Below are 17964 nucleotides of genomic sequence, written 5' to 3' on the forward strand. Positions count from 1 at the left end.
CCCTCCTGCAGCAAGCACCTATGAAGGGCAGACAAAACCTTTTGTTGAGGACTGACTTTTAATAGATCAAAGTGAGGGAGTTGCTCTGGTACATATGAAACCCTGACCCAGAATCAGGTCATCTATGAATGATTGAGTACCAGGTTCCCCACAAATGTGCAATGCGCTATGGGTGAGAGGCTGTGTCATCACTTCTGACTTTCATTCTAAATGGAAATGAATGTTGATCGTGCCAGTGCATGACCTGAGGGCCAGGTAAGGAACTGGGGGCTCACACAGTGCGGCGGGGGTGGCCAAAGCAGCCTCCGAGGCAGATTGGGGAGTCTCTGCACAGCCCTAACACATACATACATAACTGGGTGTTCTGGCTTTGTTGAGTCATCAGGGGACATTATTTCTACTTCTTCAAATGAACATTAGGTTTTATGTAAACCAGCCAGTGTTATTCCAAGGGAGCAGTTGAGAGGGTAGAATTTTGCAAAGGTGACAACTGCAAAGTGACATTTGAAGATTAGGATCTAAAGGTCATACTTTGCAGCTCGCTTGGAGGGATTCAGCTTCCTTCCCTGCAAAAGCCAGGCAGAGTGAAGCTCCAACTGTTCTGACATTCTTCAGTCCAAGCAAACACAACCAGCCACAGACCCTCCTTCAGCCTACCATCAGGTAAGAATCCAGGCGAGCTAAACTCTCTTAGACCTCAGGCTTTCTATGACTGAATTAGATCTTTAGCCCATCACAGTCCACTTCCAAATTAGACTCTGATTTTAAAACTATAGGGCCCACAGCAGTGCTTGGGCCAATCCCAACAAATAAGTGAAACCTAAAAAAAGTTTTTCCCCACATATGATTTACTGATTTTGCATTGGGTGTTCTGCATCTTTTCACTGGCCCTCCACAAAATTATAGATTCTTGCTAGTGAGTGTGAGCCCTCTTGGGCCCCAGTTTGACCAAAAATGTAAATATATGGCCCCCAAACTCATAATTTTCCTAGGGTTATAGGCTATTTTTTAAGCTACCTTATTTAATCATTCCATATGTTAATGACTGCCACATTTTTCTACCTGTTTCCATGGCTTATAAACCACAAAGCATGGAAGTGTGTTCAATCTGGAGATGGCGCACAATGTAACTAAGAAACACCTTGCATAATCACAAATGGGCTTTAGTAACCAATGTACACACTGGAGGGTTAGTCGGCATGCATGTGGCAATGTCACCACTAGGGAATAAAGTAATAATACTCAAATAAAGGTTTTTTTCTGGCTCTTTCATGGGCCACTAAGGACTTAGACAAGAAGACTCCACCGATCACTAAGAAGGTAGCTGAAAAACAAGTTTTCTCTCACATTGACCCAAAGAAAATAATGCTTTGTGGAGGTAATTGTGAAGCCTGTAATCACCTAAAATAACTGTGATCAATAATTTCAGAGGCCGTGACTAAGTCCGAAAATGTATATACATAGCATTTACATACCATGTATATAGATACCATTTCAATGCAGCGCTCCATCAATCCTCCTTTTCACAATTTTCCTGCCAGAATTGCTAGGACATTTATTAATTTGTCAGGAAAGTAAGGAGCCACTGGAAGCATAGCCATGCAACCAAGCTGCATGCTGTCTGGCAATAAGCTAGATGGAAATTTTGAATTCTTTGTTAAGGAATTATGGTTTCAATGTTCTCTCAAAATTCCTGTTTTCTTCCTGTTAATCCTCCCTTTACTGTTGCTGCTGCTGCCTCTTCCTGAGTCCAAGACATGCCATCTCAAGTACAACATGAGTCATTCCCATCCTGTCGTGCACGAATACTATCAGCCAGGAGACCTTATCATTGGTGGGATGGTCTCTCAGCTTTTCTCCATTACTGACCATATATCTTTCATGGAACACCCTAAAATTAAGCCCATTGATGACCCCATGTGAGTAAATATTTTCCATGATATGCAGAAAGTTGTATTATAACTAAGGAAATAACTTTTTTTGGATAGATCTATTTATCTATTTGAAAGAATAGCAAGTTCAGAAAGTAATCTATTTGCTTTTTGATGTTAAAAAATGTTCCAGAATGCATGTGAACTTGTACATTGTATTTGCATTTCCTTCTACATCCTATCCACATAGTTTTCACTTGGACACTGGTTTATTTCATCTTTAGATTATGTCTCTCCTATTTATAATATTGATGTTATTTACACCTTGATCCAAAAATTATGTTCACAGCTGACTTGAAGCAGGTACATGGCCTGAGGCATATACTCACAAGAGCAGTAAAGCATAGTTTCAATTTCTAGATTGTATAATTGTCATTTCAGTTCAGTGCCAAAGAACTACCAGCATGTCCTGGCTTTGGTATTTGCTGTGAAGGAGATCAATGACACACCCAAGATATTACCCAATGTCACCTTGGGGTTCCACATCTATGACAGCTACTTTGATGCAAGGCTGACTTATCAGAACACCATGAATCTTCTATCCACTTGGCACAGGCCTGTTCCTAACTACAACTGTGGTATTCAGAAGAACCTAATAGCTGTCATTGGGGGGCTTGACTTCGAAACCTCCTTCTACATAGCCAACTTCATAGGCATCTACAAGATTCCACAGGTAAGACTTGGTCATGGGGAAGAGCTCACCATTTGACAAATGATTCACCCTTTCAATACTTTCACTGTATTACAACTGCTTGAGAGAGAGAAGAGAAGTTGTACATCACTTTGACGTTGTGGTTTACAAGAAAACAATTTATATGCATTTGTAATCATAATCATAATAGACATAAAACAGATCAGTCTTCCTTATTTTTTAAAGAAAAATCATGCCTGGGAACAGCCAGTTTTACAATTCTATCACGGCATGAGAATCTCCCCTTGGGCCACATCAAATGTGAACCATTTAACCATTTATCACAAAGCATACATCTCAGAGATGTTTCAAGCTTTTCATATTATCCTGCTCTGATAACATCAGCACATTAGAAAAGTCTTTCTGGCTTGGACAATACATTGAGCTAGTCCAGCATTCTTATTCCAACAGTGGTCAACTAGAAGCTTCAGTTAATTGTATAAGTAAGATGCAGGATGGATCGGTTTCTGATATAAAAATACAACAGACACTGTCTGAAGAATTAAGATGGGTCACTTAATAGCACATAAAGTTTTTTATGGATAAGTAGGCAGATAAGACTACCATATCAAAATGCAACCTAAACTTCTACCCAATATCTTCTCTATAATAAGTAAGACTCGCATTGTGCTGCTCAACACATTAGCTTGCAGCACTTATTCAGAAGCAATTCATGAACTCTGAGAAAACGCATTACAATTTAACAAGCACTTGTCTCACATAATGCACATTTACATAGTCTATGCCTCCATAGTGGACATTATTTTGTTTTTCCTTAGGTCACATATTGCTTCCTTCTTCCAGTAATGACTGATAAAACCAAGCTCCCGTCCATCTTCCGAATGATCCCCAAAGAAGCATATCAGTACAATGGGATTGTCCAGCTACTCCAGTATTTCCAATGGATTTGGGTTGGGATCATTGCAATGGATGATGATAAGGGGATACATTTCATGCAAACATTAACGCCAATGCTTTCCCAGAGTGGCATCTGTGCAGCGTTCACTGAGAGAATACCAATCACGGCTTCTGTCTATGACCTTGTGTACCTAATGGGACATGCGGAGAACATGGCATCTCTTCTAAACATGACCAATGTCATTGTCATAAATGCACATACTCAGACTATGTTCGCTTTGAGTGCATTAATATCTATGGCAGTAACGATAACAGATGTGACAGTAACAGCTCTAAGCAAGGTGTGGGTTATGACTGCTGAATGGGCTTTCACATCACACCCATTTCAGAGGGGATTGGATACACAACTCTTCCATGGCGCCTTATCTTTCACAATTCAATCAAGTGAGCTGTTGGAGTTCCAAAGTTTCCTTCATGTCCTAGATCCTCACTATCCACAAGGAGATGGTTTCATCAGGGTCTTCTGGGAGCAGGCATTCAACTGTTCGTTCCCAGATTCTAATATGGGTGAGAAGGACAGAGAAAGCTGTAGTGGAGAGGAGATGTTGGAGAACCTTCCTGGGACATTCTTTGAAATGAGCATGACAGGCCAAAGCTACAGCATTTTCAATGCTGTCCATGCCATAGCACATGCTATACATGCCATGTGCCCATCCAGGCCCAAACACAAAGAAAGGTGTGAGCCTCTGAAATGGCAACATTGGCAGGTAATGCCTTGCTTCCAAAGCAGTTCTATCAAAATGAGCAGGATATCGTATGTGAGGCCATTGTTCAGAGATAGCATCCACATCTTCCCTCCCTTATACTTGGAGCCTGGAGTTATCCAGTGAAATGAACTGTGGGAGATTCATTCAGCACACACAAAAGGGAATACTTCTTCACACCATATGCATAGTTAAACTATGGAATTTTCTTCCACAGGATGTAGTACGTTGTATTCATAGGGCAGAGACTGCTGCTAGCTGTGTAATATTTCTTCATTTTGTAATTTACGGTTTGTTAAATGGGGAGCTGACACACTTGTAGCAAAACAATGCTAGTCTTCAGATCAGCAGCCCAAAGCAACAGGAGCACCTTTAAATCTGCTTCTGGCCGACCAGCCGTAACATGTTCAGACCTGGCTGGGCTTCAGATTGGGTCTGCCATGCGATCGCCATCCTTGTTATGAATATCCCAACTTCCCCTCCTATGCTTAACGTTTAGCAGCAGTACTTATTCTGTGAATCAGAAATATCCCATCCCAACCCACCAATGTCTGCCACTCATAATTAATGGGTAGACTCAGTATTTGATGACCCCTAAATACATCATCCGTGTTGCTGTAATGCCATTATTAGGCCAACCAAAAGGTGACGTACAAAACACATTTTTGTGCAACTTTCAAAATCCCCAGATCTCTTCTTTGGGCAAGATGTTAAAAAGGCAGCTGGGGAGGGGAGAGGGGAAGGGGACGGAAAAATGTTTCTAGACATTATAGTCACATAGTCTGCAGATCTGGTCTAGTTAGTCCCAGGTGTTGTGTGAAAGGAGAAATCTGCAAGTCAGCAGATAATGTGATAGTTGCAGGAGGTCTCTCTTGCCCCTGGTTATGCTGGGAAGAAGGAGGGAGGAATGTTGCAGCCTTCATTTGGGGGAATATAGATTCCAGCTGTTCTCAGGAGTGTTTTTCATCCTGATCAAAGCACACAGGCCACTTTTGCTGGTGGATCACAGAGAGAAACTAGGCAGTTTCTATATTAACAAAGCAGGAGGTAATTTTGGATGCTGTTCTAGACAATAAAGATCAGTTGAAGCCAGTTTGGGTGTTGGAGGGGATGAGCCATCAGAGAATGTAGTATGAGCTTCCGGTGGTGTAAAGGCCTCATCCTCCATTGCAGATTTCTGTTGTAGAATGGCTAAATATGGTATTCTTCAAGTCTCACCAAAAAAGCCATGTTGACCAAAAGAAATATTCCAAACTTCATGTTGCTGTAATACCTTTATTTAGACTATCTTTTATAGCTATCCCTTCTTCTGGTTCTTCCCCCAACCAGATGGGTCCTGGCAGCCTTACTAGCTTTCCCTTGGGTCTGGTGCTGCTGCTGCTGAATGCCAAGTCAGTCAAAAACAAAATCTCCCTCATCCATGATTTGATTGTGTATGGGGGGGGCCACACTGCTACATATTACTGATACCTGGGTGGGGAAACTGGGAGGGGTTATTCTTTCCCAACTATGCCCTCTTGGGTACTCTTTGCAGCACCAACACCAACTCGAGGGTTGGGGAGGGGTTTGTGCCGTGGTCTCTAGGAATACAATCTCCCTCTCCAGGCTTCCTGTTCATTTAAGTGCAGGTCCTGAACATCTATACCTTGTGTTGGGTACCTAGGACAGATTAGGGATTCCACTGGTGTACCACACACTCCACCACCCATCAGACTCCCTGCCTCAGGTGATGGAGGTGGTCTCGGATTTGGTGTTGAGGACCCCTAGGATGATGGTTCTGGGAGATCTCAACCTCCATGCCAAACCTGCTGTATCCAGGGCAGCTTAGGACTTCATGGCCTCCATGACAACCATGAGGCTGTCTCAACATATCATTAGCCCAAAGCATGTAAAAGGACACACGCTTGATCCATTTCTCTTGACTGGGCAGGAGGATGATTATATGAAAGTGGGGGAATTAACATCTATCCCCTTGTCATGGTCACATCACTTCCTACTGAGCTTTGGTGGCCATTCCCCTCTGCAAGGGTGGGGGACCTATTAAAATGGTCTGCCCCCAGAAGCTAATGGGTTCCAATGGGTTCCAGAGGGCTCTGGGACATTTTTCTGCTGGTATGGCTGGTGCTCCTGTCAAGGCACAGGTTGCTCTGTGGAATGCAGAGATGACTTGGGTAGTCAACGCAATTGTGCCTAAGTGCCCTCTCCCTATGAGCGGAGGATGGCCAGCTCCTTGGTCTACACCTGAGCTGAGGGCATTGAAGCAAGAGGGGAGATGGCTAGAACACAGGTGGAGGAAAACTCATGCTGAGTCTGACTGAACACAGGTTAGACTTCACCATCGAGCCTACCCTGTGGTGGTGAGGGTAGCTAAGAGTTATTTTCTACCATCGTTACATCTTCTCAGTGTTGTCCAGCACTGCTTTTCCAAGTGGTTTGTGCCCTGCTACATTCTGGGCCTGGGGAAGAAGCTGTGGAGCCCTCAGTAGCTCGCTGTGATGAGTTTGCAATGGCATTTTGAAGATAGAGTCACTCAGATTCTTCATGAATTGGACACCACAATTAATGCAGTTCCATTCATAGAGATGTCCAGAGCACCATCTGGTCCAGTTTTATTGGATGAGTTTCAGTTAAGTTACCGAGGCCGGAGGATGTAGACAAGGTGCTTGGCCAAGTCCGGGCAACCACTTGTGTGCTCAACCCTTGTCCTTCGTGGCTTATTTCATCAAACAAGGAAGGGATATCTGGCTGGGCCTAAGAGGTTGTAAATTTCTCCCTGAGAAAGGGAGTGGTGCCAGCCTCTTTAAAAGAGGTAGTAATCAGGCCACTCCTCAAAAAGCCTAACCTGGACCCAGAGGATGTTGTCAACTATCAGCCAGTGGCTAATATCCCCTTCCTGCTCAAGGTGCTTGAGCAGGAAGTTGAAGGACAATTCCAGCCACTTTTGAATGAAATGGATTATCTAGATTCAGTTCAATCAGGCTTCAGGCCTGGTTTTGGAAAGGAAACTGCTTTAGTCGCCCTGTGGGATGACGTTGGTCAGGAAAGGGACAAGAGAAGTATGACTCTGTTGATTCTCCTGGACCTCTCAGCAGCTTTCAGTACCATCGGCCATGGTATCCTTCTGGATAGGCTGCCTCGGAAGGTGGGGGCACTGAACTGCAGTGGTTTTGCTCGCACTTGGATGGCCAGTTCCAGAAGGTGGTGCTGGAGGAATATGGCTCTGTTCCTTGGCAACTATGCCATGCGGTGTGGCAGATCAAGCAAATCTTTCATATTTGCATGATCTTACCCCTGCTGCTCAATTAGGAAATTCTATAATCAAATGCCTCCAAGAGAATTCTAAAATTCAAAATGGGATTCCAATGCCTAATACCACCCAGTATAGTCTCCTCCCCAAAAGTAATTCAAATGTCTCATCTCTGAGGCTTGCCAGATGTGATACCATTGTATCAGTCCATTGGAAATAGAACATTAGTACCCTTTTACAGTTTAGAAAGGAATCCAGATAAGGCAGTGTCAATGTTTAACTTAGTGTTATGACTTTCACTTAGTAGGGTATCGTAAAGTTATTAGGTCAGATGGGCCATCAGATAAGTGACCAAGCGGCCTCACTAGAGACCATAAATATGTAAGAAAAACAAACTCACAAGACAGGATGATGTCAAGTAAATATGTTTGTGTCAAAAACATACCTGTAACATGTCAAAGAAAGCTAAAGTTTAGATAGGTAGACTTTTAGCTTTCTAGACTTTTAGCTTTGCTGTTTTAAATCTGTATTTTAAATTACTGCACTGCTGCTAGGTTTTATTCTGGTTTTAGTCTGGTTGTATTGTTATATTCACACTACGGGAAAGAGCGGAGGACAGGAAAGCCTGGCGTGCTATGGTCCATGGGGTCACGAAGAGTCGGACATGACTTAACAACTGAACAACAACAATTATTATATTGTGGTTTTAATGTTTTATATATTTTATATTGTTTTATTGTGTGCTCCTTGGTTTTAATTTTTGTGAACCGCCCAGAGAGCGTCGGCTATTGGGCCGTATGGAAATGAAATGAAATGAAATTAATAGATGATAGATAGATAGATAGATAGATATGCACATTAATCTTAATAAGAAACTTCAAAAATTTAATCATCTTGTTTAGACATATGAAAATTTAGAGTAGAAAGGTTACCTTTGGAATTCTTGTATAAGAAATATAAACTGTAATAAAAATAGTTATATATATATAAAATATATTTTATATAAAAAATTATTTTATATAAAATATTGGACATATTTTATAGCATCCAAAAAGTATATAAAGGAGACTCAGAACACACAACAGTGGAAGCTATCATTTAGGATCAATCAGCTTCCCTTAAAGTGTTGCTTGTGGAATCAACCTGGGAAGCTTGATATTGATTATCATTGAGAAATAGCAAATGTACTTGACTCTGCTTAGAAGCCTTGTTTAAGAATTATGTGTTTTATGTGTTTGAATTTATGCATACATAAACTCTTGTATTTAGTACTGTTATGCTAATACTTTGTCAGAAAAGACAAAAAGACAAGTCTTGTCTGAGAGAGTGTTTCTTAAGAACTAGAATTCGGTATTACCCATATCAGGGTGAAATACGGAACCAGCTCTAGATGGTATCTGGTTGTAAGAGAAATCTGACTATATACACAGTAGATAGGTGATCAGTGGTTGCCAATGTACTGATGGGGCTCTATTTTATCCCCTATGCTGTTCAACATCTGGGGGAGGTTATCTGGAGGGGTGGGCTGAGGTGCCATCAATATGCGGATGACACCCATCTCTACCTCTCTTTTTCTTCAAAGGCAAGTGAGGCAGTGGCTGTTCTGAATCAGTCCCTGGGCACAGTAATGGACTGGATGAGGGCCAATAAACTGAAACTCAATCCAGACAAGACCGAGGTACTATTAGTGGGTGGTTCATCGGCCTGGCTAGGTGATATTCAACCTGTTCTGGAGGGGGTTGCACTCCACCCAAAGGATCAGGTTTATAGTTTGGGGGTGCTCTTGGAGCCAGAACTGTCCCTTGAGGCACAGGTGGACTTGATAAAATGGAGCACACTTTATGAGCTTTGGTTGATATACCAACAACGCCCTTATCTAGACAGAGATAACCTAGCTACAGTTATCCATGCTCTACTATCTTCTCATTTGGATTACTGCAATACGTTATACATGGGGCTGCCTTTGAAAACAGTCCAGAAACTTCAGCTGGTCCAAAACAGGGCAGCAAGACTGTTAACAGGGACTGGCCAACAAGATCACATTACACCAGTACTTTTCCAGCTGCGCTCACTGCCAGTCCATCTCCAGGCCAGATTCAAAGTGCTGGTGTTTACATTCAAAGCCATAAACAGCTTGTGGCCAGGTTATCTGAAGGATTGCCTCCTCCCATATGTACCTGCCCATACCCTAAGATCATCTTCAGGCATCCTTCTCTGGGAGCCCCTGCCAAAGAAAGTGATGCAGGTGGCTACTAGGAAGAGGGGCTTTTCTGCGGTGGTACCCCAGCCATGGAATGAGCTCCTTAAAGAGGTTCACTTGGCACCTGCGTTGTACTCCTTACAGCACCAGGTGAAGACCTTTTTATTTTCCCAGCACTTTAGCACTCTAGTGTTTTAGCTCTGCTGTTTTAAATCTGTATTTTAAATCTCTGCATTGCTGCTAGGTTTTATTTATTTATTCATTTATTTATTTATTTCATTTCTATACCACCCAATAGCCGAAGCTCTCTGGGCGGTTCACAAAAATTAAAACCAGGCAGCACACAAATTAAAACCAAACAGCACACAAATTTTATTCTGGTTGTAATCTTATATTGCAGTTTTAAGCTTTCATATTTTATATTATTTTATGTTATACTTCGTGGTTTTCATTTTTGTGAACAGCCCAGAGAGCTTCGGCTATTGGGCAGCATAGAAATGAAATAAGTAAAATAAAATAAAATAAATGAATAAATAAATAAATAGGCCAACCAAAATATCACCCAATTTGTGTGTGTCTGTGTGCAAGCTTTTGAGATCCCCAGATTTCTTCTTCAGGCAAGTTGTTAAAAGGCGGGGGGGGGCAGGAAAAGGTGACTACATGGTATAGTCACATCGAATCTCCAAATCCAGACTAGTTAGTCCCAAGTGTGATGTGGCAGGATACTAAATACGAGTGATGCCAGAGTTGGAAAACCAACCACAGGGATAGTGAGCTCTATGGCAAATGGAAAGTATAGTCCAGACCATTGTGTATCTATATCTATATCTATATCTATATCTATATCTATATCTATACCTATACCTATATATAGTGTGTGTGTGTCCCCTCTTTCTATCCAAATTCTAATTGCAAAGCACTTTCCTTCAGCCCCTACCTAGACAGGTGTGGTGTGATGTACAATTCGAGCCACCAAAGCTGATTAAGCCAACACCTTCAACTATCAGGCTGTGTAGAAGCCCAAGGAGATATTAATATCTCAGCTTTATACAAATAATTGTGTGTGTCATTCCAATCTCCCTGAATATTATGCCAAATGGCAAAACTGTTCATTTTCAGAGGGTTTATTGGCTCTGGAATAGCTAAATTGAAAGTGTGACTCTCTTCAAGAGACAGACAAATCAAATGCCACAAATGCTTTTTTCAGAAATGCACAGTTGTTGCCCCTTTTCATAGCATGTTGCAGTCTGATTTAACATCATTCCTTATAGCTTCAGCCTTTTCTGCGGAGCACCTCATTTAACAACAGTGCTGGAGACAAGGTGTTTTTTAACAGCAACGGTGAATTAGCAGCTGGATTTGACATTACCAACTGGGTCACCTTTCCAAACCAATCCATCATTAGAATAAAAGTTGGACACATGGATCCCCAGACATCACCAGGCAAAGAGGTCACTGTTAACAAGAACATCATCACATGGCACAGAAAATTTAGCCAGGTGGGATCCGGCTGTCTGTATGTTCTAATCAAACTGAAGAGGAACGTGGTCCAATAGTATCCCACGATCATCCATCCCCCGCACCCTGCCCCTACTGGTTCAAAGCCTTCTAAAGCACTGACCCTGGCATAGGAATTTGGAATTTGGCTTGGGCATTGGACTTGTCAAAAATATTTGTAAATTGATTGGCCACATATTGTCAAATGAACTTTTAGTATTTTTAAAGCATCTGTGTTACAAGAACAACAAAGAAGAAAATAATCCACAGGTCTGATACTTAGGATAATTACCAAAACCATTAATTGTTATTGTGAAACAAGAACTCATGGGTTATTTGTTTGATGAGATTTTTTTATTCCACCTTTCCTCCAAGGAGACCAGAGTGGCAAATAGAAACAAATACCCTCACACTATTTATTTAATTTATTTATAGCAATTGCTTATATGCCACCTTTCAGGATATAAATCCTACCAAGCTGACTTAAAAATAACATGAAATTAATAAAATCACAATAAAAATATTTGAAAAATTCAAAAAATCCACAAGACAATTGGTGGACAATGTTCTTTGGGGTAGGGAGAGTCCATGTAGAGCAGAGGCAGGTGTCTGGTGTCATCTTCAGCTACCTTCCCTAAGTCTTCTTGGCCTGCCTTTCTCCCTCTCTCCCCCAAAATTCTTCCTTCCCAGAAAGCAGTTCATGACAGATGGCTCTGAGGAGGAGGAGAAAGTCCAGCTGGAGCAAACCTTGAGGTGTTTTTAACTTGCCTCACTCCCTCTGTCTCTCTTGGGATTCTTTCCAGAGAGCAGTTGATGGTACATGGCCCTGGAGAGGGAGCAGTCTAGCTGGAGCAGGCCCTAAGGTCCTCCTTACCCACCTTTTTTCATCAATCTGCTGGACCTCCCAGAAGGCAGTTGATGCTAGATAATACTGCAAAGTAGACAGTCGTATTCTGGGCACTGTGAAAAAAAACTGATGTTCAAAAATACATACTCAGTGACAAGGTTTGATTGGTGAATTGACTGCCATGCTGATCCTATTTGGAATGTGTTCTGCTGTCTTTCCAACTACCATATTCAACCCTATGTTTCTATTCATGTTTTGACTTATACAATAACTTCCTTTCCCACACTTTAGGAATCACCTTATTTCAGGGAAAGAAGATTTGCACTGCCAGTCAGGAAAATATGTTTGCAAAATGTAAACTCTCTCATGGAGAAGAACTTGACAATGCCATCTAAACAAAGGATTTCTGTCTTGCAGGCATCCTTAGAATAATAACACAATGGGGGAATTGGATATTAATTTGAGAAGTACATATTGAATGGACAATCGTGGTTCACAGGGTACAAAATGGAGTTCTATGTTATTTCTCATGAATATTATGCAATTATTTCAATTCAAGGCACGTTGATTATCTGTAGAAAATACAATAAGGCAAAAATCTCCACTTTTTTTTAATAGGTCTCACCACTTGCTGTGTGTAACGATCACTGCCATCCAGGGTACACCAAAAAAATGAAGGAAGGGGAGCCGTTTTGTTGTTATGATTGTGTTCTATGCCCAGAAGGGAAGATATCAGACCAGAACGGTAAGAGGCATAACATGCAGGTCTACAAAAAATATTAAGACAATGTAAAGTAACGTTGTCTGTGTTTGCAGTTTGTATCACCACTTACTGGGCACCTTAAAAGAAAAATAGAAATCGGCTGCAAAGGTAGAGAAATGACACAACAATGTGGTTGTATGTTCCCTGCTGTGCACAGAGCTCAAGATGCATTCAGAGAATGGTCTGAGGGCATATGATTCAGTTGTGCTGCTAAAGCCCAGCAGGTCTGACCCTACTTATTACCTGAATGGGAGACTACCTGGGATATGTCAGAAGCTCTGACCCCCTTGGAGAGTGTATGGTAAACATGAATTCAATACAGCATACCTAGATTTTACAGGAGACAATGGCTGTGTGGGGATGAGGACTGATATCTATCCTCGAGAAACACCCAGTATTAATTATTGTGGGGATGATTAACGGTAAACAAGTTTATATTAAAGGAAAGTCCTGATTTGAGGGCACTGATGTTTCATCCAGTAGGAACCCTCCCTGATCTACCCCCTGGACTCCACTGAACATTCTCCCTTGCTTCATACATTCTTCTAATTTAAATAATAGTAGTCAGATCCTGAATATCTCTTCCTCCAGTCTTCATCACAGTATCCCCTTATGTTTCCAGATTCCATTTATCACCAGTCGTCTTCTGTTTTTTTCTGGGGGCTTGTGTGTTGTATTTCCCCCCTACTAAAGGTGGGGGTCAGTTAGTGTTTATAAGCCTTTCTACATGAGGAATGTATTATGTACTCATGATTACTCACTTATGGCAGTTTGCGGGTCCTTTACATGACACCGTCATCCTCCAGGGCCTCTCACATGCTATGCAATAATTTTAGTGGGGGGGGGGGGATTCTCACAAGGAAACTTTGGTATTATTTGTGAATGGCAGGATAAAGACTAGTATAATTGCACAATTCTGCTATACCACAGCACAAGCTAGTGCTTATGAAATGGAACATAAGGAAAGGACGAGAAAGAAATATCCTAGAAATAAACACATGTAAAGGACCTGATTGCAAAGGACCTGATTACAGAGAATCTAGAAACAGAAGCCTTGGCAAAATTGCAGTTTAAAAGCCTCACGTAGAAAAGCCCTATAGGTATTTATATGTGAACCTAATGATATTCTCACCCATTGCTAGTTTAGACTATAGACGCATTTCAGCATACTTTAAAAATAAATGTTCCATGTTATGGGTATTCCATACCGAGACATAAGAAATTAAGACTGAGAGATATGTTTGTGATATCTTTGACTGACTTCAGTGGCACCTGTTTCATTTTTCAGACATGGATGACTGTTTCAAATGCCCAGAAGATCAGTATCCAAACAAGGATCACAATCACTGCCTTCCTAAAATGCCAAACTTCCTGTCTTATCAAGAATCTTTGGGAATCATTTTAGTTTTCCTGGCTCTCTTTTTCTCTCTGATCACAGCTTTGGTGATAGGAATCTTCATTAAACACAGGAACACGCCCATCGTCAGAGCCAACAACCGGAACCTCACCTACTCTCTGCTCATCTCTCTCTTCCTCTGCTTCCTCTGCTCCCTGCTTTTCATTGGCCAACCACACACTGTGACTTGCTGTCTACGACAAACCTCTTTTGGCATCATCTTCTCCATGGCTGTTTCTTCCGTGTTGGCAAAAACTATCACTGTTGTTCTGGCTTTCATGGCCACCAAGCCAGGGAGCAGGATGAGAAAATGGGTGGGGACAAGACTGGCAAATGCTGTTGTTCTTTCCGGGTCCTTTATTCAAGTTGGGATTTGTGGTGTGTGGCTCTGTATTGCTCCTCCATTCCCAGACTTGGACACTCATTCTCTGCCTGAGGAAACTGTAGTAGAATGTAATGAAGGGTCGCCCATCATGTTTTACTGTGTTCTTGGGTACATGGGATTCATGGCTCTTACAAGCTTCATTGTGGCTTTCTTTGCTAGGCGCTTGCCCAGCACTTTCAATGAAGCCAAGTTCATCACTTTCAGCTTATTGCTGTTTTGCAGTGTGTGGGTCTCGTTTGTCCCAACTTACCTAGGCACAAAGGGGAAATACATGGTGGCTGTGGAGGTTTTCTCCATCCTGGCTTCTAGTGCTGGACTACTGGTGTGTATCTTTTGTCCCAAATGTTACATAATTGTAGTAAGGCCTGAACTGAACCTTAAGGAGCAGCTAATAAAAAGAAATTAACAGGAGTTGTAAGGATCTTCTAGTGTTGTAAAGCCATTTTGTTAATCTGGATGCAAATGCAAGAAGGAAAAATTCTACACTTCCTAAACCTTTTGCACTTTCTTTGTGTAATAAATTAATTGCTTTTCTGCAACAACAATATAAATCCACTCATGTCTGTCTTTTCATAACACATTGCAGGAATATATCCTGCTGTCTCCGTTTTGGGGTTCTTGGATCTAGATAGGATAAGTTGTCTGACCTTCTGAGCACTGGTGTCTAATTACATCTTAGTCCCCCAGCAATAACGAACAATTGAAAAAAGAAAGATTTAATGAAGTGACTATGATCTGAATAAAACCTATATTTGCTAGTAATAACGTGCTCATACAGATGACTAAACAAAAGACATTTAATAGATTACATACAACAAAGTCACAGTAAGTAAGTAAAATGAGTGAAGGAATGTAGTGCATAATCTGGAAGGAACGATACACTAGCAGAAGGAAATAAGCAGAATTCCTGCTAAGGTGAAGTTGATAGTTACCACTAGAAATATTTTGCTGATAATTGGCCAGGCATGAAATGGATGGTGGTTTTGGGAATTATAAAAATCCTCAAAATATTTAGGGGCTTACTGTTGGCAGCGAGCACAGCGGTCTTTTTACCTTAAAAAGTAATTATTTTAGTACCACTGGCTGTTACGTGACCAGCAACTCCCTGGTCTATGACTGGAAGGGTGATGAAGTAGAACAGTGCTCCCAACTCCTTTTGCATTTCCCTTCCTGGTACTTTTCTGCTGCCAAATCTTTATTTTCCCTATCTGCCTCCATCAAACAGCCTTAAAATCCTCTGGGTCCCCTGAAACCACTTTAAGGTCGTGTGGGAGTTGGTTGCTAGGCATGGGATGGGAAATCCAGAAAGAAAGGAGACCACAAAATATAAGTTAACAAATTAAATTTCTAAATATGTTTCAATAACGGGATGGATACAATAAACCATAAAAACAAAAGTATAAGAACGTAAGAATAAGAAAATAACCAGGATTAAATATATCCAGCTATTCCAAGCAAGGTTGTCCCTATTTTATTCATGTTCTCCCCAGCCATATTTTACTGTCAGAGTTCTCAGCTTTCCTAGCAGCTTTCTTTCTTTTTCTTGTTCTGTGAGGTAACCCTCCCTCAGGTCCATCTGCCTCGACTTTGAGACAGCTGTCCTCACTGTCCCACAGGCTTCAGCCCCTAAATTCACCAAGTAAAAGAGACACCTGATATGCCTAACTGGTTCCCTTTGCCCAGCCAACAGAGGTACCCAGGAAATATGAACCCTATTGGTAGTGCAGAAAGATGAACAAAATGTGGGATTTTATCATTTAAAAACAAACAGATTAAACTTAATTTAATACAAGAGATGTTATATTTTATAATTAATTACTCAGCTCTCAGTCTTACCCTGCCTACTCTACCCCTTCTAACTTGTATTCTCACAGCCCCACTATCTAGATGTAGCTTAATGAGACCCTAAGGCCCTATCCAACCAACTAATTGTCTGCTCCTGCCTTTTATAAACTCAGTTTCCACTAGTCTATGGGCACATCCTGCCAAATGCCATTTTTATTTATTTATTTTTTAAAAAATTATTTTTAAAAAATATATATTAAAAAATAAAAAATGGCAATCAGCAGGATGTGCCTATAGACTTATACACCGAATATAGCTGTGAATCCTGCGTATGAGCCTATGGACACATAGACTTAGATGCAAGATTCATGACTCTATTGGCAGCTAAGTCTACAGGCACATCCTCCCGATCGCCTGTTATTGTTGTTTTTAAAGACATGGCAATTGGCAGGGACAGGGAGGAGGCGAATGGCTCTGTCTGGCAGGAGGGAAGGTAAGCAGCCCTCAAGCCAGTTCCCCCCCCCCGCCCGGAATCCTCACAGAGAGGAGCCACTCTGGAGGATTCTGGGGGGGAGGAACGGATCTCTTCCTCCCCCCACGGATTCCCCACCAGAACAGATGGTGGGGAATCCATACACCCCTAGTCTCCACACACAGAGACACACACAAGCCCCTCCCACCTTTCACTCACTCACTATCAAACAGTTAACGCTAGCTTACATAAGTTCTACTGAACACAGCAAGAACATATTGACATTAATATAAACTCCACATGGCAAGCATTGTGATTTTGTTACAATCCCAACTGGATAGTCCCTATTTTATCCAAGTTCTTCCCATGTCTTACTGTCAGAGTACTCAGCTTTCCTTCTTTATCTGATTCCATCCAGACTTCCAACTTCTTCTCTCTTCTAACAATCCCTTTTCGGGGCTCCAGTTTATATATGTTAAAGTTAGCCTCTGCTCTGGTAACTCTGACCAATCAGGAGGGCTTACCTTTGCCTTAAATTCCTTCAGCTGACCTCTTTGCTGAACAGAAAATTATTTTTCCTTCAGAGCTGTCTTTTCAGCACCAAAAGGCTAAGGCAGAGTCAGAGTCAGAAAAGGATAAGCAAGACTTCTGACCTTTAGCTGGACCTCCTGTTCCCTTCCTTGCTCTGTAGATCTATAAGCCCCTGTCATCCATTGGCTTCCTGAACTTCTGACCTTTTTGTTTGAGCACACAGAGAAGGAAATTAACCTCATGACATCCAAACACGGATGCTGTTTTGTGGCAGTAGCAACAGACCTCTTCTTGGAAGTCACTAATTAGCAACCACAATTTTTTCCCAGAATGTGAAGATGGGAGAAAGGGAGACATCATGTATTACCATGGACAAGATGGTGCTTGTGGGAGGAACACCTCTGAACCCACCTGGGGGGCAGCATTAGCACAGAGAGGGCTCACATGGGTGTCCCCATCCAGCAAGGGTACATGCATGCAAAAGCTTGTGTCGGCTGAATTTCAGCAGATGACAAGGCCCTGTAACATACAAAACCCTGACCAAGAATCAGATCATTTATGAACAAATTTAAAAGTGCCAATCCCAGTACAGATCCT

General features: G+C 41.7%; 1 protein-coding gene across 1 annotated transcript; it reads left to right on the forward strand.

Annotated features, from left to right (window-relative positions):
• The first annotated feature begins 1776 nt into the window (after positions 1 to 1776).
• On the forward strand, positions 1777 to 14985 carry LOC146341680 (vomeronasal type-2 receptor 26-like). Its single transcript, XM_084807607.1, has 6 exons — positions 1777 to 1919; positions 2313 to 2604; positions 3402 to 4247; positions 10963 to 11190; positions 12654 to 12780; positions 14087 to 14985. The coding sequence occupies exons 1-6, from the start codon at positions 1777 to 1779 to the stop codon at positions 14983 to 14985; spliced, it is 2535 nt and encodes an 844-aa protein (XP_084663733.1).
• Positions 14986 to 17964: the final 2979 nt, after the last annotated feature.

This window comes from Heloderma suspectum, chromosome 6, assembly GCF_057233095.1.
Source record: "Heloderma suspectum isolate Gila_16-S chromosome 6, 16-S_ref, whole genome shotgun sequence".
Classification (NCBI taxonomy): domain Eukaryota; kingdom Metazoa; phylum Chordata; class Lepidosauria; order Squamata; family Helodermatidae; genus Heloderma; species Heloderma suspectum.

What these genes read in the sequence shown, in the direction of transcription:
- LOC146341680 (XM_084807607.1), top strand. Translation starts at nt 1,777, where the DNA reads ATGAGTCATTCCCATCCTGTCGTGCACGAATACTATCAGCCAGGAGAC. An exon ending in TGAAATGGCAACATTGGCAG is followed by an intron (nt 4,248 to 10,962) that starts GTAATGCCTTGC and finishes CATTCCTTATAG; the next exon opens with CTTCAGCCTTTTCTGCGGAG. An exon ending in GAAGATATCAGACCAGAACG is followed by an intron (nt 12,781 to 14,086) that starts GTAAGAGGCATA and finishes TTCATTTTTCAG; the next exon opens with ACATGGATGACTGTTTCAAA.